This window comes from Pezoporus flaviventris, unplaced genomic scaffold (genome assembly GCF_033815535.1).
Source record: "Pezoporus flaviventris isolate CSIRO_AGI_PZ_B2104156 unplaced genomic scaffold, CSIRO_AGI_Pfla_v1 ptg000002l, whole genome shotgun sequence".
Classification (NCBI taxonomy): Eukaryota; Metazoa; Chordata; class Aves; order Psittaciformes; family Psittacidae; genus Pezoporus; species Pezoporus flaviventris.
Genome location: NW_026892550.1, coordinates 28,450,614 through 28,478,575, shown reverse-complemented (window position 1 = coordinate 28,478,575; position 27,962 = coordinate 28,450,614). Strand labels below are relative to the sequence as shown.

Genomic DNA, 27,962 nt, shown 5'->3' with positions numbered 1-27,962 from the left:
GGCTAAAAAAAATCCTTCTATCTAGAATATGGTATTTTCAGAACCAAACATCATGGCATACAGACACAATTGTGGCAGTTGTTCCAAAGACCTGATTTTACCTACCAGAAGTCTGATAAAAACCTGATACTGTAGTGACAAGGACACAGAGCTCCCCAGGGATCAGAATGTGAAAGACAGAGTGTGTGTGATAAATTCTACAAGCAAATTTATCAAACTGAATTTCAGAACACTGCATTTCAGGGAAGGCAGATTACTCTAAAGGGTTCAGCAAGGTCTACTGCAGGGGTGTAACACCACTGAAATAAATGAACAGTGTTTAGTGATTAAATAGCAAATGAATTTATAAATAATGTTTTATGAATTTCCAAAATTGACTACTCTGTTCTGGAACTGTCTCTTCCCAGAATGAGCAGAATATTGTGTGTATATGTTTTTGAGTAGGGGATCAATTTACAGACCTTGTTATGTTTTTTCTCATTTTTTTTGCAAACCTGCAGTCACAAATTACCATAACCTATGCTGACAAGAGTGACAATAGGACATTTAGGTGGATGGCCCTGAGTATTACACTGCTTGCAACCCTAAACTGTGTGGAAAAAAGGAAAGCAAATGAAGACAGAGTAGAAAGAAAATACCTTGTGAAAAGTGAAGTGACAAGCCATCAAGGAGAGAAGAGTGGCAGCAATTGAAAAACCAAAAAAGATCAGTAAAGAGCAGTGCATCCTTGGATGTATTTCTCCTGCCCCAGAGGCAAAGGGAGTAGGATTCTGTTGCATTCATCATTAAAGCACTTGCTGAACTTCTGGAAATGGATCTTTTGTTCAGAAGAAGTGCTATAGGATACCAGTGAGTAGAAAAGTGAATGCAAAAAGGATCTAGGAGTACTTTCATAGGAACATTGTTTGAAAGAGGATAATGAAATTGACTGCTGAAAGCAGCAAAGCCAAGATCTCCTGTAACAAGGTAACACAATCCTTCTGTTCACTGACCTCCACCCTATGACATACGCAAAGGAGAAAGAACAAACATAATGGAATTAGTTTACAAGACCACTAAAGCTGTTATAAGAAAAATTAAGTGTTTTTCAACTCTTCACTACACATACTCTTCAAGAATTGCATGTGATCCCTACACCAGTATCTTCCAAGTCTCTTCATTTGCAAAACTGAATAATATTAGTTATACTTCCAATTCTATGACTGTAATCAGTGGAGAAGTATACCTCAAATGTTCAATATAATTCAAATGGCAACACTTAGTGTCCTGCTACAAGGCACACAGGAGATGATGCACACGCAGGCAAAGTAGAGATGCCAAATGCATGTTCTGGGGCCAGGTCCATCACAGCTGCAGCATCACTGAATCAACTTTTATTTTCATATTTACTTTTATTTACACAGATGTTATCTATCTACCTACTTATTTTAGTCTTTCTCACTTTAGATCTAACATTCCGACTTACAGGTTTTGATGTAATTTGTGAAGGGTCACTGACACGGTAATCAAGCATTTAGGATCAGGTTTAATTTATACAAATCTATTAAATACAATAACAGGTGGAGAACACTGTATCTAATGTTTGAAAATTCTGCTTTCTTTTATCCACCAAGACTGGTAAAGAAAAAGAATAATAAAAAGAAGTTTTTATCAGGAACCATGGCAGAGAACAAATAAAAATCAAGATGTGAAGAGGACTATAGAAGCATAGTCAGAAAGAAAGATGAAATATCCACTGTTAAATGGTGTTCTTGCTTCCTGCCTTATACACTTATTTAATTTTCAGCATCAGCTTCTGAAGGACAAAGACTCCCGCTTCTATTTCCTCCCATTTAGCTATTGTAATGGAAGCTGTTTCTAAAAGAAAAAAAAAAAAAAAAAAAAAAGGAAAAAAGTTGTCAGTCTATTCCATCACATTCTGTTTTACTGAATCATGAAAAACTTTTTTTTTTTCCTTCTTCCTCTAGTTTTCCATTAGCCAATTAATCCCATGTTTGCGGGCTTTTTCGCTCAGCTGGAAGAGATGGTTGCTAGGAACTAACAATTAGAAAGATGTGCACATTTAATACTGGAATACAAAAAATGATCAGCATGCCACAATTTGCAAGATCTCAGAAATCACTTTCATGAAAAGAAGAACTGAGGGAAGTTCAGTTTGTTTCCCTTTTCTTTAGGTAAGCATAGCTTATATGAATCAAACCTTCTAAGCTGACTTGAAAACAATTAAGAAACAGCACACAAGAAATTAGGATGTCTTCATTTTAGATAAACCATGGTCTGAAACTGTAATCCATTCCATGTGTCTGTTTCATCTTTATGTTTTGCTTCATTTTCTTGTTCTTCAGAAAGGTAGTGGGCTTTTTCTCATGTTTCACTGTATTTATTTAAAAACTCAACTACACACACACAAAAAATATATGAAGAACTGCTGTCTTCTGTAAATACATTTTTTACAAACATCTGATTAAATTCTTACAAATATTTTTATTCTATCAATCACCTGTACTTGTTCAGTAGAAAATAAAGGCCTTGTGCAGTCTTCAGAGAGCTTGTCTAAACTACTAACCACAAAATCTTAAATGATAATTTTGAAAATGTCAAAAACTATGTTTTTGCCATAACTGAGTAATCCCAGACATCTGCTGTATATGGATATTACCAAGTTAGAAAACTCTGATTTATATTGCATTGTGGAGTTTGTTAATGTAAAACCATGTAGGCGATGTAAAATAGAAGCCCCGGGGCTGAGTGGGTAATCTTTGGCATTTCATGATTTTTAAAAAAATTACCATTTTTTTACTTCATCAGTGACATTAGTTTAGAATAGCATTAACTATTCTCCCTTTTTCTTTTTTTAATCAGAAAATAAACGACATTAACATAAACCTGAAATAGCCTTCTTGTTTCAAGGCTTTTTAATTTTGTACTTGTCAGTGCAAACATGATTTTTCTCTACTTAGTGGATCCTATCACCATGAAAATGATGAAGTATTAGAATTTTAAGATGCAATTATCAGATTTATCATGATAAAAATCGAATTATAGTGGGTCATTTACGATTTTTTGAAGATTTTCTGTCAAGTGACGAATTATTCTTAATGCGCAAATCTCGATGGGAAATAAGCCAATTTTTCTTTCAAATTATGTGCCTTTTATGACTGTTTAGATTTCTAACGGGAAGAAAAATAAACCTTCTGATTAAATAACTAGCAAGAAAAATTTACAGAACTGCTTTTTCCAAGCTATAAACTGAGTAAAGCTCTAGTTTGAAAAATACTGTAATTCAGATTTGTAATTAACAAAACCATGGGTGTAATGAAACTACTGCCAAATTCTAGATGTCCTGCCAACTGTTCCTACGCACATGAAAATTATTCAGCCCCAAATCAATTTCGCTATCAGGAATTTTCTCCTTAAAAAGAAACCAATGAACAAATTGCTTCAGCATACGGATTTCATGGGCTGAATATATATATATATATGTATATACAGTATGGTTTATTTCATTAAAAATCTTGTCCAAAACAGATGATAGCACCACATTATGTCAGTTAATATTTTCAGGTCACCTGGGTTTATATGCAAAATGAATGACAAAGTGAAGTGGTTCTTTTGCAAGTCCCTCCACCATTATGGTAACTAAATTATTCTTCTGAGCACTGATACAACAATATTACTTTAATAGGCTAATTACCTGTGAATGCAGTAGCAATTAAAAAGATCCAGAACAAAACTGGAATTAAGCTTCAGAAATTATATGCAACTCACCTGTGCACTGTAACAAGGAGCTACTGTTTACATTTGCCATTTACATTAAGTAAGACACACACAACTAAATTCAGTGAACAGATCATGTTCTCATGATTACTGAAGACAGACAAAAAAAATGAACTTCAAAAGTAGATAAAAATATTCAAAGACTGAAAATATACGTACCACTAAGAATTCCTTTTTGTCCACCATCTCATTGCCATCAGTATCAAACATGTTGAAAGCAATCCTAAAACCTGCATGTGGCTCTGCCAAAAAAAAAACCCTATTACATTATTTGCTTTGAAAGAAATCAAATATAAAACTCCAAGAAATTATTTGGTGTCTGTTTATAACAGCCATATCCTCAACTAATCTGAATTAATACATTTGTGTACATAGTAAAATAATAACATCAGTAAGACAGTATTATCCATGCTATGAGAACAGAAGGCACGCTCACAAATTCCTTGATTAAGGGAAACAGACAGTAGAAATAGAATATGAAATATTTAAAAAAATATCACACAGTACTGGCCAGTTGGGGAATTAAGAGTGTTAGTTCAAAACTAGAGTCCATTTTATGTTACAAAACACGTAAAACATAAATACCCTGTGAAAAACAGGTATTTATGTTTAGAAACAGCATTCTAAAAGACACCTTAAAATTTTTGCAAAAAAGGTACAAGATGCAACTTCTGGTCAAACAAGTGATGTGTTGAAAAAGACCCAGAATTTTCTTGTCTACATGCCTAGAGTCCCTGAAATTTAAAATTAGGCTTGAATGTTGAATTATTTCTGAAATATGAGGATTTTGAAGGTTAACTGTAAGTGAAGCTTCAGGCAACATTTTGGTGATACTCAATGATTTGCAATACGGATGAATAATGCCCAGAAGTTAGTAAAGATAACAAGGAAACTATGGAAGAATATCCATCGATCCAACAGTTAGATTGTAAGGGTTCAAGATCAAGTTCCTGCTCTGATTCATAGTAAGAATCCAGATTATGTCTAGAGAGAAAAAAAACCCTATAAATTCTATAAAAGTGTTTTTAATTACATACAAACAGAACAGAAGTGAAACATTTTGCTCCTTCCAAAAAACACCTCTTTAAAAACCAAAACATAGTCTGTATCAGGCTTAGTTTACTCTAAGTTACTCTACTTTGGTTTTATGAGTGGTAGAAGAATACGTATTCAATTTCGTTAGTGTTTTCTAACATAAATAAACATTTACTTCAGTTTGGCAGATTTTGTATTTTATCAGTCTCACTGATGTCACCCATTATGGACTAATAGGTGAAAGAACCTTGTAAAAATGTGCATGTTTCTCTTCTCCCAGTATCCTTTACGAACTTCAGCTAGAATTTCTATAGGAATTTCAAAGAAGAAAATAAATTTAAGCTCTTAACTGGACCTTGCCTGAAGTGTATGGCTCAACTTTCTCTTCAGTAAAGGCATTCACCTCAGTAAAAGGCGTTCTAGATAATAAAGCACTTAAATAAAATGGGACACAAGATTCCAGTAGGACAGGAGAGGTTCAAATGGACAGAGATGCATGACATGTGGGAGAGGGGAAAGAGTATTATAACATGCAAGGCATGCAGAACTTGTAAATTTATATGGCAGCTTTTGGTTTTGTTTGCAGTTTTTTGTTTGGTTGTTTTTTCCACTTCCAAAAATACTTACTTGTTAAAATACATAAGAGGAATAAATATTCTGTGTAAGATATCACACCTGAAGACAAAAAAAAAAAAAAAAAAGTTATGCCATATTAGTTTTGCCCTGTCTTCACATCCAACTTGAAAATATTAAATCTACGTATAAGAAGAACAATTTCTGTTGCATATGCATATTCATACTTCTGTACACTTGACTGTATTCAAGCTGGTCAATGAGTTATTTGTCTAAAATGTTGATCTATGGGGTGGGGGGTTTTCTTTGGGTTTGACTATTTTAGGGGAGGAATACACTGACTATAGAATCATAGAATAGATCAGGTTGGAAAGGACCTTAAGATCATCCAGTTCCAACCCCCCCTGCCATGGGCAGGGACACCTCACACTAAACCATGTCACCCAAGGCTCTGTCCAACCTGGCCTTGAACACTGCCAGGGATGGAGCATTCACAGTTTCCTCTGCAACCCATTCCAGTGCCTCACCACCCTCACAGTAAAGAACTTCCTCCTTATACCCAACCTAAACTTTCCCTCTTTAAGTTTTAACCCATTACCCCTTGTCCTATCACTACAGTCCCTCCCCAGCATCCTTATAGGCCCCCTTCAGATACTGGAAGGCTGCTATGAGGTCTCCACGCAGCCTTCTCTTCTCCAGGCTGAACAGCCCCAACTTTCTCAGCCTATCTTCACACAGGAGGTGCTCCAGCCCCCTGATCATCCTCATGGCCTTCCTCTGGACTTGTTCCAACAGTTCCATGTCCTTTTTATGTTGAGGACACCAGAACTGCACACAATACTCCGGGTTAGGTCTCATGAGAGCAGAGCAGAGGGGCAGGATCACCTCCTTCGACCTGCTGCTCACACTCCTTTTGATGCAGCCCAGGATCCAGTTGGCTTTCTGGGCTGCAAGTGCACACTGAAGCCAGCTCATGCTGTCTCTCATCAACCAACACCCCCAAGTCCTTCTCGGCAGGGCTGCCCTGAATCTCTTCTCTGCCCAACCTGTAGCTGAGCCTGGGATTGCTCCAACCCAGGTGTAGGACCTTGCACTTATCATGATTAAACTTCATGAGGTTGGCATCAGCCCACCTCCCAAGCGTGTCAAGGTCCCTCTGGATGGCATTCCTTCCCTCCATCAACCAAACCACACAGCTTGGTGTCATTGGCAAACTTGCTGAGGGCGCACTCAATCCCATTGTCCCTGTCAGCGACGAAGATGTTGAACAAGAGCGGTCCCAACACCGATCCCTGAGGGACACCACTCGTTACTGGTCTCCAGCTGGACATTGAGCCATTGACCACAACTCTTTGTGTGTGGCCATCCAGCCAGTTCTTTATCCACTGGGTGGTCCATCCATCAGGGCATTGAGCTTGCTGCACGCTCTTCTCACTGTCCTGAGCATCTCAAACTCGACCATCTCATGATCGCTACAACTAAGGCTGCACTGGAGCGTTACATTTCTAACCAGCCAAACAAGTACAGTCAGTGGAGAATGGCTTATTAAACAGAAGCTGGCTGGATACTCAGAAGTTAATATAAATTATTTATTTGATTTTCTTTCCTAAAACCCCACCAGTAACTCATGACAACACTATAACAGTATGAGAACATTAATAGTGCTCCCCCCAATATGTACTATCTGAATACAAGTCTTGACTTTAATACGTTTCCTAAGTGCATGCCCTGTATTGACAACTTAGCTTCATGTTACTTATGAAAGCACAGATTTTGAGTTGTCATTCTATGAACATTTTCACAATAATTACGTGTAGTTTATATTAAAAACTCATACTAAATGAATGCATACATTTTATTAAATATTTTTAAAGCCTGTCAGGGACACTTGTACTATCCCTTCTTCTATGTTCAGAAGTTTAAGGAATATAATCTAAGCTTTTACCCTTTCATGAGATGCCAAAAGGCAATCACAGTGTGGAATGGCACTTCCTTTTCTCTCCAGCAGTGATTAAGTTTAAATTAAAGATGAAATCAATATCCAAATAGCATGCCTGGTACCACAACCTGTATTTCTGCTTTTCTAGCTGTGGGGTATAGTGATAACCTTGCAGAATGCCCATAGTACCAATAAAGAGAAGCATCTTACAGTTCAGTAAGAACTGGAAACAGTGACTTGCAGCTTTCCCAAAAGCCTTTAGCTCTAATGATCTTTGAGGCTGAACTAGCAAAACTGGTTCTTGATTTCTAACCAATTGACTTTGTCTGTCCTCCAAAACTAAAAGTGTTAAGTCAGTCCACAATAGTAGACTATTTCAAAAGAGTAAAAAAAAAAAAGTAATTAGATGCCTGAGAGTAAAGATGTCTATCAACTGGGATTTTCAAAAGTTGCTGGCTGTCTCCTTGATTTCAGTCCAAGTCAGGTGCAAACATTTTCCTAAAAACAGCCACATCTTTGGATGTTTAAATATTTTTTAAAATCTGACTTAAATGAATACGTAACAAAGCATGTAAAGTCATCTTTTTTTCACTGAAACCCCTGTACAATTAGACTCAAAACACTGTATCATTAATGTAGATTTTACATTTATTGAACACATTTAACATCAGCATTTCCAACACTGCTAAAGATACTTTGGCATCTTCAACTAATATTTACAGCACCAAAAGTTCTAAATTAAATCTGTACTGTAATAATATTCAGGAGGGACTCTCAGTCCTCTTGAATAGCTGAGATATGAAAATCTCAGCTATATTTCTCTTGGATCTGTCCAAATTTCCAAATGCCTCTCCAAACCTTCAATAATACTTCAATACTCCTCCCCAAGAGCAACTGTCCTGAAAGAGGAGGACCTTCAAGAGAATCAGGCTGCCTATCCTCAAACACAAAAGAAAAAATATCTAACCAGAGAGATCTTAAACACTCAACCTTTACTAGCTGAAACACTGTCCAGCCAACTACCACTCTATTCATAAAAAAATAAAATTTTTCCCACCTTTTGATTGAAGAGCAAATTTAAGTATTCAAAATCAAGATTATAGTACTGTGAGTAGATCTAGTTAGGAAGGCTACTGATTATTAATACCACCTACTCTTTTCCTCAATTTACACACAGCTCCACACTGAAGGTTAGCAAAGATTAAATGCAGGCAATAAAGTAGACATGTTCTATGCTTTCTCTTTTTGATTTTATACAGCAGCTTGCAGAAATTAGTTTTCAAAGCCCTGCTTGAAACTGTTTGGAAAAGCAGCTATTAAGAAATCAGATATCTCAAAGGTTCTCATCTAGTGATGTAAAGAGTTCTTTAATAGCCAGTCAATACATGTAAATATGTATTTTTGTTTGTTTGATGATACCTTCTTTGCTGTAAAACAGAGGAAGAAAGTCTGTGTGTTAAGCAGTCCTTCACAGGTACTACTGAGAAAGCAATATAAAAGGCCTTGAAAGCATTCTCTTCATTTTTTTGTACTGGTAATATTGTGGCTGCAGATAGTTCTGGCTGATTGCTGTGAATGTTAAGGGAGAAAGATTCTGAAATGACACTGAATGAAAAAAAAGCTTACACTAAAAAAGAAGAGAGGGAGGTCACTCTAGAGTAAAACATAAAAATAAAACTTAACAACAACTGCATAAATCTATGTGGTTCATCCGATTTAAATCAAACTACAGCAAAATAAATGGACATAGGCTTTTGCTACTTTCTTCATATTAAAATGTGAACATTTTAAAGAAAATTAGTAAACTAATACATAAAAAACCCTCACTAATTAAGGGCTAAGGAGACCTAAATTCTATTCCCATTCCTTTCACTAGCTTACTGAATGAACTTGTCAGTCATAAGACCCATCACCTTTTCTTCTATTAGCTATACACAGTGAAAACAGAACTCACTTTTTTATAAACGATGTTGAAAAGCTATGGAACTGCTAAAGGTTATTACTAATTTTACCAGATTACGAAGCCACTCTGATTCCACCAACTTCTGTAGAATTTCACTGGCAGAAAACTGAAGTAGATATTGTTGAATTAAGGCTGCACACTGCAGACATTTTATTACATACTTACTACGCACATACAGGGTTGTTTTCACTGATAACGTATCGATGTAACAGATTCTGAAGCTGAATTTTTATGTAACTAATATTTCAGAAGTCAGCTGTTCTGACTATATAGAAAGCAGCCTAGAGCAAGGAAATAACAAGAAAATACAGTGCAATGATGTGCCAGATTCTGCATCTCTGGAGCTCTGGCTGCAGACTCAGAGGAAAAAAGCAAGCACCTCCATGCACTAGATTCAAACTTGAGATACTCCTCTGACATGCATACTTACTCCGTCAGTAAATTTGAGCTACACTTAAAATAGATCCATCAATTACACACACGAATTTGGAATTTTGTTGCTGGCATGCTTATCTTAAACAGTCCTAAACCATCTTATTTCATAGCAATTACTTGCGGCTGCTTTTTAAAATATTTTTAAATGTTCCACCAGACCTTTGCCGTTCTGAATATAAGCAAAGGAATATGTGGTTTATGTATCACAAATAGCTTTCAAATGTCTGCATGCAAGCCATCATAAAAAAAAATAAAAAAAAAATAGAAAAGAGACCAGAAGTGGCTCTTGGCTCTTTGTTTACCAATAATATGTGTTTTAAAAGCTATCAAAGCCCTTATCTGCAGAATTTGAAGGGATATATAGCATTTCTGAAACTGTCTCTTTGTGAAGAAAATGCTTATTTAGTTATATATCATTACTGTCTTTAAAAATAATCACATCACCAAATCTATTAAAAAAAGTAAAGAGATAGTGCCTTTATTAGAATATTTTACCTATGGTCTATAGATCATTCTTTGTTAGAATGAACTGAATCTGAAACATTCAAACATCAGTTTAACAAACTCTATGATACCAATTCACTTGAAGAGTCTAGCTGAAAGATGGAATGATTAAAACATTGTAGAGACTAAAGAACACTTTTCTATGCTGTAAAATGTGGAAAGCAACAAATGTTTTTTATCTTGTTGAAGATGTGACTCAGATTATAAGTATAACATCACTTCAGCCACAATAAATTAATACAAGTGATAATTTGGTTCAGGAAAATGAACTACTATTCCTTACCTTTCTCATTAAGGTTACGAAAAAGTTTGGATGATCCTTTCCAAACCGGTGGTGTCTCCATGAGGATATGATTCAGCTCCTAAAATAAGATTTAAAAAAGATAAAAGTATGTATTTAAATATTTGATGAAACAGTTAACAAATTATGAGCAAATACTAGGAATCAATATAAAAGACAAGGAACTGCATGCAAATCTGCCAGTTAATTTAACTTCAGTTTACCACAATGACTCTGGAAGTATTCAAGCACATACATAAATTTTGCACACATGATTCTTACAGGAAATATTCATCTGCATGAATACTGTTTGCAGAGTTGGAGAGAGACATGTAACGGATTTGCTGCTGAAATTACTCACCACTGCTCATATTCACTGAAGCCAAGGATAAGTCCCCCTGGATTTCACTAAGGTTTTCATACAAGTTCCAAGAAACTGTTCTTTTAAAACACTCAACCTGAACTAAAGCAAACTTCATCCATGAATATGAATGTACTTTACTTAAAATACAGGGATAATGACAGTCTCTTTGCAGTTGCACAAATGTGAAAAAAAAAAAAAAAGGAAGAGGCACTTAAACAGAAGTTTTTCATACACCTGTTACACTTGTGACACTAAAGAAACTCAAGTCAGATGTGGGCTGAGGAAGGAACTGACAGAGGCTTGAGAAAGTCAGTAAATCCACCACAACAGGCACAGCTGTATCTGAGATTCCGCACTCAGCTGAGTCTGAAGCGACAAAAATTCAGTAATTAAAGTCTCTCTCTTAAAAAAAAAAAATATTAAAAGAGTCCCTTATTTCTCCTGTGACTCTAAGTTTACTGCATGAAAGAGGGTAAATGTATCGAAATCTATGGTTTTAAGACAGCACAGGAATTATTTCCCACCTGCTTTGAAAGGGATCGCCACTTTTTAGTACCTGCAACAGAAGACAAAGTTATGAATGCACAGAATTTAGTTATGCCAACGTGGTGCCATAAAAATTGGACTTTATCTATACTGTGTTTTCCAGCCAAAGAGCTATTTTCCCTACTGCATGAGAATAATACTTGACCTCGTTCCAAAATATTCTCTTTTGTATTTAAGAAATAATTGATGTAATAAATACATAAACTCCTAACTTTAAAGAACCAATTCACATGTATAGTTTTAATCCAACTCTGGCTCAGTGAGAAAAAAATACTTTCTACCTCCAAAATACACCACTAAAAGATTAAACAGGAAATACAAGGCATTCACGTTAACAGTGTTATCAATATTATGAAATTATTTAGTAGCAGCAGTAGCAGCAATATTACACAGCAGACCATAGGGAGACCCGAATTCTGCCTTTTGCCTCAGGGATTACTCGTAACTTTTAAAGCAAATATAGAAAAAATATCTTGGAAACTACAGCAGGTGCCAAGACTCCCTTTGGCCATTTCTAATAACTCAGATTCATGCTTCCTCTTCCAGCCTCTGTCAGGCTCCATGTTTTGTTAGGAGTCTTAACAGAGGAGCTGAAGAGGGCCCCCAGTTCAGAACTGGAACTGCTTGTTAACACTGAAAACTGATGAGTAAGACTGGGTGTATGGTTTTTTCCTAATGCCTTATATGACAGACTCCAGTAGCAAAGATACTTGCATTTGACAACAGTTGTCTACAAGTATCCAAGAGGTTCATCGTCATACTCAAGACAAATGTGCACAGGTTCAATATTAAGATAAAGCACTATGAATATCAGAATTCACAAAGGTACAAACAGTAGCATAGTGTGTGGTCAAATCCATAACTTTTTGGTTGGTAAAGGATCATTTTATAGAGCAAACCACTCTGGCATTAAAAATCCCTTCTTTACGATGAACCCCATGAAGTTAACTACCACAATACAGAAGCTACTCCCTATAGTCTATCATTAGTTCATGGTTAGAAATTTACTGAAATTTTAACTTTACATCTCCGTAAAGGTTAGTACCAAGACTGTTCACAAATCCCGCTCTAACTACGGTGAAATTACATCAAGCAACATAACACGAGCTAGCAGATTTTCATGTAGTTTTCAGTTCAATTTTTTAACATCAATTAAAGTCTTGTTTCAAAATATTAAATACTTCCCTCCACCTCCCCAACAACCTCATTTGCCGTACAAATGGATATATGTTTATGCCTACCAAAAAAAAATTTGCAGAATAAATATATCTAACTTTCCAATCAGGTAATTTCCCAGTCTCATACATGATACATAGATTTTCTTTCTGGACAAGCAAGTGAAAATTTATCTTACAGCTCAGAATTACTCTAAATGACTATAGTTAGAGCTGAAGGGAACAAAATATATTTCCTCTTCTCTTAACTGGCTTTCTAAATATGTAAACTTATACACAGATGATAAAAATGTATCAAGCATGACTGCTAAAACTACTGGATTTTCCCAAATAAAAGCCTGCACTAAAAAATCATCAAGTTAATTACAGCATTTATTATGTATCTCTTACACATAACCATGTGTAGTCAAAAGTTATGTTTTATAAAAGAAAATACACTCTTACAGTATTAGTGTTTAATCAAAAAAGGAAGTGAACACCCTCTTGACTTCTGTAGGCTTTACAAGATTTCCAAAGTAAATCAACCACAATAGATGCATTCACTCCATCACAAATCTCATTCAGGTCTAGTATTATTAGCTTTTCTAAAAAGCCTTAAAGAGCTACTATTATTACTCTTCAAAGGGCATTTTTGCTTTTTTGACAAAACTCAAGACCTTTCTAGTGTTCATCCACAAAAAAAAAAAAACAACAGGTGAATGTTCTTTTTTTTTTTTTTTCCTGCAAAATACAGATGCTCTACTGTGTCAGCCTGAATGGACTCCATTATTTACAACTTGCAGCTTATTTACAAAATGATCCAAAAATACAAAATACGATGTTTAGAATGAATTATTTTATTCAGAAAAATACCTTCCTTAAACTTACTACTTTCAACAGAGCAAGGCAGAAAATTAAGACTTGCCCGAAACAGACAAGGCAGTACTTTGGCAAAGCTGCAGAACAAAGGTTAAAATTAACATAGTTGGAGATCAAAAACTGAAACTGGTAATCTGCAGGTCATCTACTTCATCTGTTATTTCCTACTTGTCAGCCTTCTTCCAAATGTCCCACACAATATGACTTCCACTATAATGAAGTCATCCACTTCTACTTAGTTACAGCCTCTTACACTATCCCTCAAAATAACTATCTCAGTCATGTAATCTCTGATACTAGCCTATAAAACTAAAAGACATCCAGGTTAGTTTTGCTTTCAGTCTCAAAGACTAACTGTATGCACAGGAAGGATTTTGGTACATAAAAGATTTGCTACACTCAGAAGGCTGCCTAACTATTTAACTCCAGATTTCTTCACTTTTGGCATGAGGTGAACAGATTGTCCTTGTGAGCTTAACGTTTTTTGGTTTGGTTTTGTTTTTAAATCTGAATACCTGCTGTCAGAGAGCAGGAAATATACATTTCTTTAGCATGGGAAAATCTTAATAGCAAATCATACATACAGTGTGTTCAAGCCAATCAAACTGTCATGAAATTGAGTTAAACTGAAATGTTTAACTGATATCCAGTATATGTCACAAATGCTTCATGACCACGTGGTGGAACTCAATTCCGTATTAACAAAAAAAGGAGGACTTGGACATCTGGGCAGAGGAAGTAGATGTAAAATGCTGATGTGTATTTGTATTAACTTCTGTGATAAGGAATCTGCTTCCTCTCTTTTAACTGCAGAGCTAAAAAAAGAGAATGAAGATCTGCTTCCTGGTAAAGAGTTTCAAAGTTTTCCAAGTTTTCACCATCTAAGCTTCTGTCTTTATTGTTACGATGAGATTATATCTTTATTCAAAAGTTACAGAAGTTTTGACAACTGATGGGCCACGGCTGAATTCTTTCCTCTTGTTTCGTTACTGTTAAGAGAACAAAGAGAAAAAAATCTAACATCTGTGCAGAGCTTTAAGATCTCCACTGACTGTTTTAGCTGCTTTTGACTGTTCTCTATACTAGCTTTGTGGTACAGACTTTAGGAAAAAAGACTTAAGGTGAGTTATTATACATGTCACACCTGAGCAAAGATATTCACTTTCCCCAGAAGTTGTGTGCTGCTACCAATGCACTGCAAGCCTGAGGGCCAGGAAATCAAACTAGATCAGAAATACATCACCTTACTATTTAGTCACTCTTTGATACTTAAAGCAAACATTTTACAATAAGTGAATTAAAGTTGATAGTTTACTTTTCATTAATTTAATTAACACATAGTGCTTAACTCTGGCAACTTCTAAGCACAGAAAGTGGATCCCCTGGGGGACCAAAACTTTTAGTCAAAGCATGTTATTTAGAAAGATGTGATATGGTTGTAAAATCTCTGTAGGGCAAAAAAATCCCAACATGATAGCAGATAACAATTTAAGATGGCGAAAACTGCAAAATAAAATTATCCTAAATTATTTAGGGAACTCATATCTTGCCTATTTACACAGAAACTACAAAAAGGAGGAGGAAGAGTTTTACATACTGACCAGCTCAGGAAAAAAAAAAAAAAGTAACTGTGTCAGTGCAAATGGTACAAATGAACTTCTTGTCTTTCATGCCTGTTGAGCTACCTGTGACCTCTAAGACAAGAACATTTAAATAATGACAAGTATACAGATGTTCACAATCTAATAACAATCAGGTTACTGACTGCATGCACTTGGGGATACCATTAAAAACAAAATTCTGGAAGATGCAGTACTTTTCTACCACAATCAGAAACAGAAGTAGTAATCAAAAGCAAATGGAAAAATAACAAGACACCACTGGCATTTTGCCTAGCAATTTAATCAATATAAAATTCCTGCTTACGTTTGGGCTCATCACTTGTGACAGCCTGAATGAAGTCATATGGAGTCATATATAGCTGTCCTTCAAATTCTAAACTGGCAAACCTGCGAAACCGTTGCTCCCGAGGAGTTGCATAAAGCTCCAAATCTTCAAGGTCCGATCTGTTTTCTGTAACCTTGAAAGAAAGAAGGAAACAATTTTAATGTGCAAGAAATGCTTTGTTTTACAATTTCTACTGCCATTCACCATAAAGAAACTGTAAATATAAGGGTGATTAATTCATAAGGTTCATGCATCCAAATACTTTTGTATGGTGAGAGCTGAAACACCAATCAGGATTTCACTGCTATCATTTTCAGTCTTCTACAATTTTAGCAATCAATCTTTATGCATTCAAATTGCTGACACTACCCAAGCTCAGAAAAAAATTAAAAGGAAGAAGAAAAAGAGAGAACTTAGGCTCTTGAATCATAGCAACTTTGACTCGAGGAAATCCATGTAACTTAGGCAGCCAAACTTTAAATAACTCTGCTAAAACTATTTAGTTCTCTGACATTTCCAGAAGAGAATGGAATAACATTTTTTTATATTGCTTCTTAGTGTAGAGCACAGCTGTAGACAACAGTAAGCAAGACAACTCATAATATACCCCAATGTAAATCTTCTATGAATACAACTGTATCAAGTGTCCAGTGCAATTAAAGCTACCATACTTGGGGGACAGGAGAAAAGCACAATTACTCCTCCAGAGTTGCAGAAGTACCATATGGCAGTAATTTCACACCTCATGAGAGTTTATAGATGTCAGGAGTCTCTGGTATGTTTACCATCCAGCTGATTTACATGGAAGCTTAGCAGTACAAAACTGTAAATGTTCTAAATTATTACATCTTTCTGTTACACTGTCCAACCTTCTAACAGAAAATATGTTACCACTATGCAAAACCTTTCTTAGCCCATAACAAGGCAAACTACTCCATGGAATCAGCATCCTGAAGAAAATGTAAGTATCTTGAAGTTTTTCTCAGAAATTAAAAGTATAAATCTTTCACAAACTGTTTCATAAAAGGTAAAACAATGACATAGCTAACTCCTCCCAGTATGCTAAAATAGGAATTTCATCTTAGTTATGAAATACCCCAAGCTGCCACTGTTCTCACTGTTCCCGTCATTTCATACAGAATCCCTTGAAATTCTTCAGGCATCAAACTAAGAAAATGCAATCAGTAGCACTTGGTTTAACTAATGTTCATATTTTCTTTTAACAACTAGTAAAACAGGTAAATACATTTTGTTTTTCGGAGAGGCATATAAACACAAAGATAAGTTTGGAGATGTCTGCAATTCTGTACACTAAGACATGAGCCCTCAGCTACGAATGGAAACTGGTTTTCCAAAACCCTTCTAAGAACAGGTTTCAGATTTCACATTAGTAAGATTATGGCAGCAAAACAAATTTTTATGGCCTCAGTTGTAACTAGGAAATTAAATTATGTGTGTAAAATAGATCAAAAGTATGTCTACTTTTGAAGGAAGTCAGTTTCTATTTGGAAAAGAAAACAAAAAAAATCATGTATATATAATCACATTGTAACAGAAGACTCACAATTTCTTGAATTTATATATGGGAGTCTCAGTATTTCAATAGTTTAGATTTTAATCAGCCTTCTAGAAGGAAAAAGAGACTACTGACTGTACTTCTGCTTCTGGATTATTTCTAGTCTTTTTGAAATTATTCCTTTCAGTAGGTGTGTGCATGTGTGAAGATGTTTCATTTCAATGGAAAAGTCTGTCATAGAAAGAAATAGAAATGCTTATCCAACCATCTAATTTTCAGAACACTACTTTACATATAAATATACTGCATTTCTGCCCAAGAAGCAGCTTTAAACCTGGTCTTTGTGGTGTTTAGAATTTTCAAATGATCACCAAATTAAATATGGGGAGGGAAAAAAAAATAAATCTAACAACTAGACCAACAAACTTACTTTAGACTAACAGAAAAAAGCTGAATTCCCTTCCGACATACTCACGTGCAAGCCAAAATATTTCTGTCCTATCTCACTGCTTGAATGTTATGGTCTTACTGATCCTTCAGCAGTCCAGTGGCATTCAAGCTATGCCTTCATGTGGGATTTACACAACTCAATTGTTTTGATACAGCTTGTAGTGACATTAACCGATTATCCCTGTATCTGAAGTTTAATAATCTATCTTATTTTTTATACATGTTATTTTATCAGTACTAGAAACATGCTTTTTAACGCATGCAGGTTGTAAGCATGAGTAATAAAGCTGTATCTCTGCAAAGTCAATTTTCAGGAAAGAAACTGCTTCAAGGCTGTATTACACATGCAGTAGGTATAATCAATTGTAATCAGTCATAATCAATCATACATAATCAGGAGAATCTGTAGTTAATGTACCACTCAAAAAATATCATCTTAGTTTTGACCACTGTTAGTATTTGGAAAACATGTTGAGATTCTTTGCTCTCTCAAGAAATTCACACTTTCTCAGACACTACTGCTTAGTATTTTGCTTGAGACACTTTGAAAAGCATTTGCTAAATTCTCAGACACATAGTTCAACATTATCTAAAGTACTCTATGCTACTATAAAATAACATTCTGCAAACAAGGAATTTTCAAGACATGCTTAAACTTAACTCATGTCAGCACCCAGGTCTGCAAAACCTTAATTTCTGCCTCATTTTAGCCAATCTACAGTTTCACTCTGAGTATACAGCAATGCCCGCATTCCACACACTGGTTCAAAGTCATTGTAAACTGATAACAATGCAGCCTACCACCAAAAAGAGCTCAACACCCCGCATGCTCTTGCTCTGGCACTTTATATTCATTTTTCCACGTGTCAAACTGGATAAGGGAATTGATCTGACTGAGAACTTTTGTTTTGGTGATGTAATTTTTAGCCAGACAAATCCCTAGATCTACTCCACAACAGTTGTTTCAAAACCTAGGCCATGGAAATTTGAAACTTATGCAAAGAAGCTATCACCTGTTCCAGCAGCAAGCTCTAGGAAAACTGCAAGCTCAATGACAATTTTATTCCAAGGAATAAAAGAACCACTTTATTTTGAACTGTACTTGTATCTGAAAGAACCAAACCAAGTTGTTTCTGCTACTGCTCCAACATGAATTCAAACAAATGTACACAGGGCTTAATGTGTACAGTTAAGTGTACACTCAGCCATACATTAAATGTCCAAATAAAAAACACGGTTTGGCTGCAGAAGACTGCAAGAAACATAACTTAGCGAACTGACAAATAAAACCATCCCTCGGAATACTACTATTTTTTGTCCAAGTTTCTTGTTTATAGCTTTCATTTTTCTATTACTGCTTAAGAATTTATGTATCATACAGCAACCTTCTCTTGCATAAAAGCTGCAATTATAAGGAACTAATCAATATGCTAAATTAAAGGCCAACCCATTCTAAAGTATGGCCTCAATTTGTACCTCTTCAGGAATTCATTTAAGTATGAAATGTTCTTGTTTTCCCCAACATTAGCAGATCATAATCCAGGGAGACAAGTGTGAGAATCCTAGTGACAGCAATTGCTCTGAATTGATCTATTCCATATTTATGCCCAGGTTAGACAATCTTATTGTATTTAGTATTATTATTATTTGATACTATTAGCATTAGTATCAAATCCAACAGCCACATGAACAAGACACAGAAAGTAGATGTTCAATACCTCAGGGAAGGTACTGTCAGTGAAAGAATGAACAAGATTCAGTAAGATTTTAATTTCTATTTGAAGTTTCAAGAGCTTATCCAGACTAAATCTCCCTGTAATTATCACCAATCTTCAAAAACTTTCATGAAAGTACATCTCTTTGACAAACAAAAGAGGGGAGATTTTTTCTTCTATGCTCTGTTTACTAACCTTCTTGGCAATCCTGCTTACTAATTACTATAATCTTGTATCATGTTATGTTATGGTTCTCTGCCTTTTAAAAACTGGACATGGCCATTTCCTTCAAGCAGCATGTCACGAATCTCCCAACAGCAGTATTGTCTTCATTTTAGGTGTAGCAGATTAGCTTTGCTTTACCTGCACATCTACACCAACCCACTTTTGTTATGGGAACTATTAGGAAAACAAAAGCACCACAGCTGAAACCAAGAACCTAGCTAGTAGCCAGAATTTCTGTCCTTCTAATTTCCCAACTCATGAAGTAAATAAAAAGAGGCAAGACTGAAGCTCATTAGCTCTCAAGAACAATATAGCATCTTTTCCCTGTTCTCAAAAAACTCTTCAGCAGTAAGAGTTGTAATCAGAAAACTCCTGGTTATCATCCTTCTGCCCTTCCTCCCTCAAATTCTGGTACCTTGTTGCTCTGTATTTCACTTCCTACCTCCTGTCCTCCAGTGCCATATCTTGCAGAAGGAGTGCAGAGCCAATACAGCACCTTTCTGGGGTGATGCTATGCACGGTCTTGGCTTCCATCTGCCTTCTGCAAAACTAAGAACAGAGACTGCGTGACTCTTCTAAACTCAGATTAAGTCAGCTGAAGAGAAAAAATTATCTCTGCCTATTTTCTTGCTATCTCCCTAACACAGAAATGTATATACACATACCAAATTTTCACAGAGCTGACATTTCAAACCACTTTCTAAAATGGATTAAATCTGGTTTTCCCATAGAAACAAGCTCAAATGCCAGATAAACTGGCAGAAAAAACTGATGCCTACAAGGTTATAAAGCTCTGCAGAAGTAATCTGCAAAACCCAGAACAATACTCCCAGCTCCAAGAGTATCACATAAAGTCCCACAACTTTGCAGAGTTCCAAGTTGAATCAGTGTTTTATTGCTTTTTCCAACTGAGATAAAGGTAAGACTATTTTAGCTAAAGAAGCCAACATTTACTACTAAAAGTACCTTTTGCTTGCAGTCAAATATATGTTCTGTTACAGTAGTTTAATTTATTTCAAGTGAGTTTCTTTGAATTTTTGCTTGCAAAGTAATCTGTCTTCCATCAATGAGAATCTGTGCAAACTATTAAAATAAAAAGGTTTTCAAAGCAATGCTGTTCCTTACTTCCTTCGTTTATATTTGACTTGAGGCTTATTTAATATGCTCCCATGTAGATAAAAGTAGCACATTTTGTTTTCATGCTGGGTGGCCAAAAGGTTAAACGTCAAGTTCCCAGTGTGGGAAAATCCCAAGTAGACAAAACTGTTTTGATGCTTACTGAAGTTATATTTCTAGCAGACTACTTAGATGCAGTGCAGCCAACAATTCTGTCAGTTGATCCCGCTTCACTGAGATAAGGGCAATATTATATTAAAATATTTACAAGCATAGGAAGCCGGAACGTGCTTAAAATGCTGTAAAAAGGGCCCTGTTCAAATAAAATTCTGTTACAGGGAATCTTTGGGGTAACAATGTTTAGCTGTAAGCTCAGCTATTCCAGAAACCTTCCAAAATAAGTATTATGACAAAATATTCTCCAACAGTCCTTCTTACATTAATTTCATATGGAAGTTACTTAAACTCTAACAGTTCCTCAAGAAGCTTTAGTCAGTGTGTATATGCTGCTATACACTGCCCTATGCTTCACTGCTGGTAAGACTAGCACATTGTAGTAGCTGGAGCTGTCTGTCCCAAACACTTCTCATCCTTTTTTAGCATCCTGAGGAACCACAGAATCAATGCTGAGAGGTAAATGTTCCTTTTCCATCAGCATTATCTCTCACTACAGCTGCCTGGCACAGTATCCTCAGGGTGATGACCATGAAGAGTTTCAGATGTCATCAGCCAAAGAGCAAATCATCTTCCTACATTTGCCAATTGACCTATGACATGAAATGCACCATGCTTATGAAAAAAGGTTAGCTACGAGTGGTTCTTGTAAAAGTGATGCTTTATGCACGTCTTGGAACAGCATCCTCTTTGAGTAGGCAGGAGTCTCCTCCCTAGGGGAGTCTGCCTTACTTTCTGGAGTTAAATCTTGTTCTTCATTATACAGATGGAAATACATTATGTAATCCACTTAGAAATGCACTGCTACAAATAAACTTGACCTTTTGAGTATTTTCACAGACAGAGAGTTTGACAGTAATGCTGAGGTACTAGAAAAAAAAGACCTCTGGAAACATCTGAAGTATGCAGCTTCCTTGTCCTGGAAATCAGTGTGCCTTCAAGAAATGTGATAACGTACATATTCTGTGTCTGCCTTTCCCTGCCCACCTTTTAATTCCTAAATCACCTCTGAAGGAAGTGATTCTCAGAGTAATTCGTAAAAACAGAGAGACCTGAAGTTCACTACCTTTACACAGTGACAACATGATTACAGAAAAGATCTCTTTGGAGTGCAAAGAGACATCACTGGTATTTCCAAAACCATTTTAATAAGCTTTACAAATTAACTGTATTTTTGAAAATAAGGAGCACAGAAGTCAGGAACTGTAAGACAAATATTAACTCCTCTGAGGAATTCTGACACTGGATTATGTTTTTCCGAAATTGTTATTTTTTTCTCTGGAAAAAAAAACAACATGATACTCAGCTATTCCAACAAGGTAAATACTTTATGAGCAGTATACTGTATCAAGGTTCTTGAGCCAATATTGTTCTCAGTTGTCAGCACACAGAATATGAATCAAAGTAATAGTTTTTTCAAAGAATTTCCTGCTCTGCACAAGCATCTCCTAGACTTTAAAGAAACTGTCTATTGGTGGAGCTTTCCCAGTCTAGACCAAAACCTTCAGACACAAAACCAGCAGCTCCAAGCGCAGAATTTTACTTTGGTTCTGAAATGTTATGTGGTGGCAACGCTGGAATTAAAACTGTGGCTTTATTACTGTGTCTAAGATTTTGCTCCAGGTAATCACAAATAAACCCCTGGTCCTCAAGACTGCAGTCATTCTTCAGAGAGGGTCTGGGAAAAGGGAATCCTGTAGGGAGCTTAGCTTCATGCTGGTCCTGTAACAAATCTTACTCTCTACCAAAACACCTGTACTGATATGTTTGGTCAAGCAAGTATTTTTTTGTACTGACCACATGAGATTGGTCTGTTTGAAATGTCTGCCACACCACTAACCCCATGTTGGTGGCACATATCCTAGCTTCCAAGAAGTTGGGAGGGGACACACCTGGAACAGCTGACTCTGGCTGACCAAAGGGATATTCCATAATACACAGTATCATGCTCAGTAATAAAAAAATTGAGGAAGAAGGGGACAACATTCAGAGTGAAGGCATTTATCCTTCCATTTGTCTCCCCAAGTAACTGTTGTATGTGACGGATCCCTTCTTCCCTGGAGAGGGCTGAATGCCTGCCTGCTGATGGGAAATGGTGTATGAATTCCTTGGTTTGCTTTGCTTGTGTGCGTAGCTTTTGCTTTACCTGTTAAAATGTCTTTATCTCAACCCACGAGTTTTCTAACTTTCACCCTTCTAATTCTCTTCCCCACCCCACTGGGGAGCAGTGGGGGCGAGCAAGCAGCAGTCTGGGCTGTGTGGTGGCTGCTGGCCAGGGTTAAACCCCAACAAGATGGATGAGACAGCCACAGCTATCTTGAATACTTTTCAACACTTTGAATATCTGAATACTTTACATTGTGATACTGTCTCAGTTAAAAACTTACTACTCAATAACAATTAAAAATTAAATTATCCATCCTCAATTAATGTTTCAGAATGGATTTTCTTTGAATGGAACCAAAAACTATGTGAGGAGATAATTTTGTTTTTCCCACATCAGAACATTTTTAAATTCTTTACTAATCTCCAGCAATTCCATGCTTTAAAGGAAATTATTTCAGGTTTTTCAAGGGTTTAGCATCACTACTGGGGCTTTTTTTAGTGGTTCTGCTAAGAAGTAACTAAGGTATGCACCTTTGCAAACCATCACCCAAAATACTCAATTTGTTAGCCAAGTCCCCCAAAATTTCCACCTGCTATATGGTCATTCTAGGTCAGAGCCTTACTGGTGGGGACAACAGAAACATTCAGTGTAACTGCTTCTGCCAGCTGCTGTAAATCTCTATACCAAGACACTGACATTCCATGTAAATGGCAATATTAGGATGAAACAGAAAAGTTTGGATTGGATGAAAGGAGGAAAAAAACATATTGGATGATTTGCCTTCGTGGAATGAAAAGCAGACTGAGACTGGAAATTAAATGGGGAGCTAAAGAAATAGGAAAGTGGGGGAAGGACAAACCTAGAAAGCCCCAGAAAACATTGCTAGACTTTGTACATCAGGAATAAAGGATAAACGTCTTTGACCTTCAAAAGCAGCTGGAGAGGATCCCAAGATGCCTGAGCCTCATCATTCTCTTTTGGCCAGTACATGATAGAACCATAAAAACCTCTTAGCAAAAAGTGCATCACATTTCCATTAAACTCATCTATATAGAAACTGCAGGTTATCATTTTCCAGCCATTACTTTAAACACACTCTGCAGTAGACCCATGAGCTCCAACCTTCATCCTAATAACACTTACATGACAGAACCCAATGAAATGTATATGACTTTTCATGACAAAATTTTCTATCTCAAACATTATGGTTTTTAAGCTGTTAAACACTATTAAGGTGTAAGCTCAGTACTTAAAATTAAGAATTAAAAAGTTACTGTCACTCGAGCAGCATAAATACAGCCTTCTAATAAAGGACACTGCAATATAAAACCACTGCAGAGTACCACTCAATGCAGTTTGAACACAGTATTTGCACCTTCTTTTCCCCCGGAAGACACCTCTGGAGGTGTTTTGGAAACCTGTAATGAAAGAGCTGGTGCTCAACACAGGTCTAGAGAGCAAACATAAATGGGAGTACAGATCACAGATGGAGCTCGTGGTCAAACTATCCTTGGTAGTTCACCAGCTAGATCCCATATCCAACTATGGTCTTTCCCCATTACCACACAAGCCTTTCTGCAGCATGACAGTCAACAATAAAGCAGACGCAATCCACTACCTCAGACCAAAAATTCCAGAACTATTTGAGCCTCATTTTTGGTGGGATTCAGTTAAAAGGCCATTTTTTCAGGAATGCTGAGCACTCAGATCTGAAATTTAAAAACAGTGAGACCCCTCATTCAGAAAGTAAAAAATGGAACATAAAGCTAATATTCTGAGATGTCATGCTGGGCATACACTCTGGACACACAAACGGAGTGCCAGTTAATCTTTCACATTTTTTATTAGGCAAATGGAAAACCAAATTAATTAGAGCCTTTTCACAAAGGAGCATGGCATTTGTCTTGAAGAAAGAGTCTTGTGTACACACAGAAGACATATTCTATATATTTTTTTATTTTACATTGTTCCAGTATAACCTTAATTCTGACTTTGTAACCTCAGTGGTTTTATAGTGATGTGAAAATTCATAATTAGACATCACACTAAATTCACCCTTTTCAAGGGTGCAGCAGCTGTATCTCCCTTGAAAGAAGACTGAGAATTAAGACCATCTAAGTAAAAATGTAAAGTTCTGCCAAATCAAGGCAGTATGAAAAGCTGGAAGAGTTTGCCTTTGGTCTTCTGTGCCACAGTAACATACTCAAGACAACAAGCACATGAATAATAAAAAAACACCTGGCTTCACTTCCTTTCATAAAGGATGCTGCTAACAGAATCTGCCTTTTGGCTAATGACTCAGGGCAAAAGGGCTAACAACATTTATAGTTAAGCCCAAGGCCTCCACTGCAAAGACACAGATCCTCTTCCTAAACATATTACAAGGTAGACTTGATCCACAGAAAGCAGGCTGTTTGCACCACTGATTTCCAGTCTCAGCAGACGCCATATTGACAAACTGCCTAATCACAGCTCTTGACGTTTAAAAAGAACCCAACTTTTTAATGAAGAAACTACTATCATCACCATATGTTACATACAGCATGGTACAGCATCACCATATGTTACGTACGACATTTCAGATAGAAAATTTTGTCATGAAGTTTCCTAATATAGGAAACTTCTTTTTCAGACTCACATCAACTGCTTTTTGTTACCCATGGTCATTTTGCTGAATTAGTTCAACTGAAGTGCTACTTATTTACACCAATCACTATTGCTATCACTTCTTATAAAATTCTGCAAGAACTTTCACCCTACAGAACATTTTACAGTGAGAAGGTAACTGTCTTAAATACAAAGAAGATGAGGGCAGGTTTTGCACTATCAGCAGCAGTTCCATTTGCAAAACACTGTTTTCTGTCAAAGAAGAAAAATTCGCTGAGGACAGCTCCGGAGTCGAAAAGCCGTGGAGGACGCATGCAGTTGACGCTTTAAAGCGCAGCCAAGGCCGGCTGCCTGCCGCGACGTCCCACTGACAGCCCTTCCCTCCCGACGGGCGCGGAGCTCCGGCCCCTGTCCTCACCGCTGGCTCTGCCTCGCCTCCCAGCCCACGGGCAGGCCCCACGTGGGGTCACCTATCCGCCACCGCCTCGCACGGACCTTTACACAGCGAAGGGGAGGGGAGCGACGTTCCTCCATCCCCGCTGGCAGAGCCCGGCGGTGCCCCCCGCCGCGCTGAGCCGAGCCTGCCCTCGGAGTGCGGCACAGTGCGAAGGCGCCGGGCCGTGAGGGACGAGGGGCGCGGCGCGCACACACCTACCGTCTCCTTGGCAGCGGCCGCCACGGGGATGGAGAGTAGCACCCGGGACCCGCCCGGCCCGGCGGCTGCCGGCTCCCGGGAGGGCTCCCGGTGCCGGTCTGATAGCCGGTACCCCATGTACGCGGCGAGAGCACCCCCCGCCGCCAAGCCCAGCTCCCGTCGCCACCGCTTCAGCCCCGCCGCCCCGGCCCCGCCGCCAGCCCACAGCCGCCGAGCCGGCTGCGCACCAGGCGTGGGGCCCAAGCGACGGCGCCACCGCAAGAGGGTGCGCAGGGCGGCCATGGCCCCCGCTCCGCCCCAGCGACAGCGGACGGAGCCCCTAGCGGTGCCGGCAGAAGCCTCGCGAGAAGCAGGGAAGGGGTGGGGAAGCGAGAGGCCCCTTCAAGTCCCCGCCCCGCGCCACCTGCCCCGCTGGGGTCGTCGGCTTGTCTGTTGCTTCGGTTGCGGAGCCTGCACGGGCTTCCCCGCCGCTCCCCGCGCAACCCGCCAGCTAGGCTGGAAGCTCCGGCTCCCGCCGTGGTTGTGGGAGTGCCCGAGGGGTCGCCTGGTTTCTGGGACAGGCGGCAGCAGGCGGCTGGGCGTTCTCTGCCCGCGGCGGGCTGCAGCCAGGTTGGTGGGACACGGGGTGGTTGGACACCAGGGAACAGAACAGGCGTGGACCTGAATCGGGGCAGTTGAAGCCGAAGTGTCTAGGAAGGGCGATGTCTTCCCATGGTGGACAACTGCACCACTGCTGACAGAGTTCATGTGTGGGCCTCGCTGCAGCTTGTTACGCAGACTGTGTACGCTCAGAAACGTGTGACAGAGCCTAACCCTTTGCTTGTGTACACTTGCACCCAAGAAAGTGTGCCAACACAGCCCTGCAATGTGTCTGCAGTAATCTGGAAGTGCTCGTTTCGTAAAAGGAAGAGCTTCTAAGCGTACCTCATTGGTTTCACAGCCCTGAAGGCCACAAGTGGATGTAGCATCAAGATCGGTCACTGGTTTACTGCCAAGGCTTTAGAAGCATCCAGTGATCCTAGTTACCCTTACTTGAATGAAGATGGATGCAACTCTGTCAGTCCTCTAAACCCTAGTAATTTCCCAACCTGTTTCCAAAGCCTTCAAAACTCCTGGGAAATACCCAATATACACCTGAAACAAGAAGCATAAGGATTGTTTCACATAAACTGAACTTAATCAGTGTTGCTTGTCTTACAGCATTTGTCACATTAAATCTTTGCTTTTAAAATTTACTGAAAGCTGACAAACAGTCTGACAGACTATTGCATATTTTCGAACTGTGTTGTAAAGTGACCATAGATGGCACTTAGTCCCATGAGTAACAGTTTTTAGAAATTAAATGTGAAACGGGGAGCTAACCAACTTGCCAACAAAGAGTTGCCCTTCACCATTCTCAAGACTGATCTAAGTAACACTCCTGTTTGGTTGCTTACTGCACTGATGCATTGGGACCCAATTTAAATACTTAATTTCCTAAATACCAGTAGGCTGCCTTCCCGAGGTCCATGTGACTTCTTTCTCCAATACCTCTCTTTCCATCTCAGGTTCTCAGAAAAGGGAAATTCTCCTGGCCCTATTTCAAGTGTATTTGCTGGTCATTTCACAGGGACCCCAAACCACGGTGTGTCCTACCCTTCCATACTCTTGTGTTATAAAGCCCTCTCTCCAGGAAAACAAACACTTGCAATGTCAACAGCCTCTCTGACACTCTTGGCTACAGGCAGTTTCATAAGCATAACCAAGAGCTAGTTAAAGACCAGTTGTTAAAGGTGATCATGTTCTTTTATCCCTGCCTGGTGCTGATGGGCAATAGGCACTGTCTGGCGTTCCACCTGGGGCATTCTCCATGCTGCAGCCTGCATCACCACCTGCATTACCTCAAAACTTCATAAACTGCACACAGACATTTCAAATTACAGCATAACACAGTATTTTTTGCAATGGTCAGGTACAGCCTCAGTCTTCGTGTAAATATGTTTTTCCCAAGTTTCAACCATT

General features: G+C 38.0%; 1 protein-coding gene across 8 annotated transcripts in view; it reads right to left on the bottom strand.

Moving 5' to 3' along the window:
* The window catches only part of MICU3 (mitochondrial calcium uptake family member 3), a 52,490-nt gene extending 25,774 nt beyond the window's left edge, over positions 1-26,716 (bottom strand). For 3 of the 8 annotated variants that reach the window (XM_061473223.1, XM_061473246.1, XM_061473249.1), the window contains exons 1-6: positions 25,962-26,330; positions 15,376-15,529; positions 11,395-11,426; positions 10,510-10,588; positions 5,440-5,487; positions 3,937-4,019 (exon numbers count right to left, since the gene is read on the bottom strand). In XM_061473223.1, coding sequence (XP_061329207.1) covers positions 3,937-4,019; positions 5,440-5,487; positions 10,510-10,588; positions 11,395-11,426; positions 15,376-15,529; positions 25,962-26,243 — 678 coding nt within the window. In that variant the 5' untranslated portion in view covers positions 26,244-26,330. Of the gene's footprint in view, positions 1-3,936; positions 4,020-5,439; positions 5,488-10,509; positions 10,589-11,394; positions 11,427-15,375; positions 15,530-25,961; positions 26,332-26,621 lie in introns of those variants that run through there. The other 5 variants (XM_061473233.1, XM_061473251.1, XM_061473261.1 and 2 more) reach the window with 3 other exon arrangements.
* Positions 26,717-27,962: the final 1,246 nt, after the last annotated feature.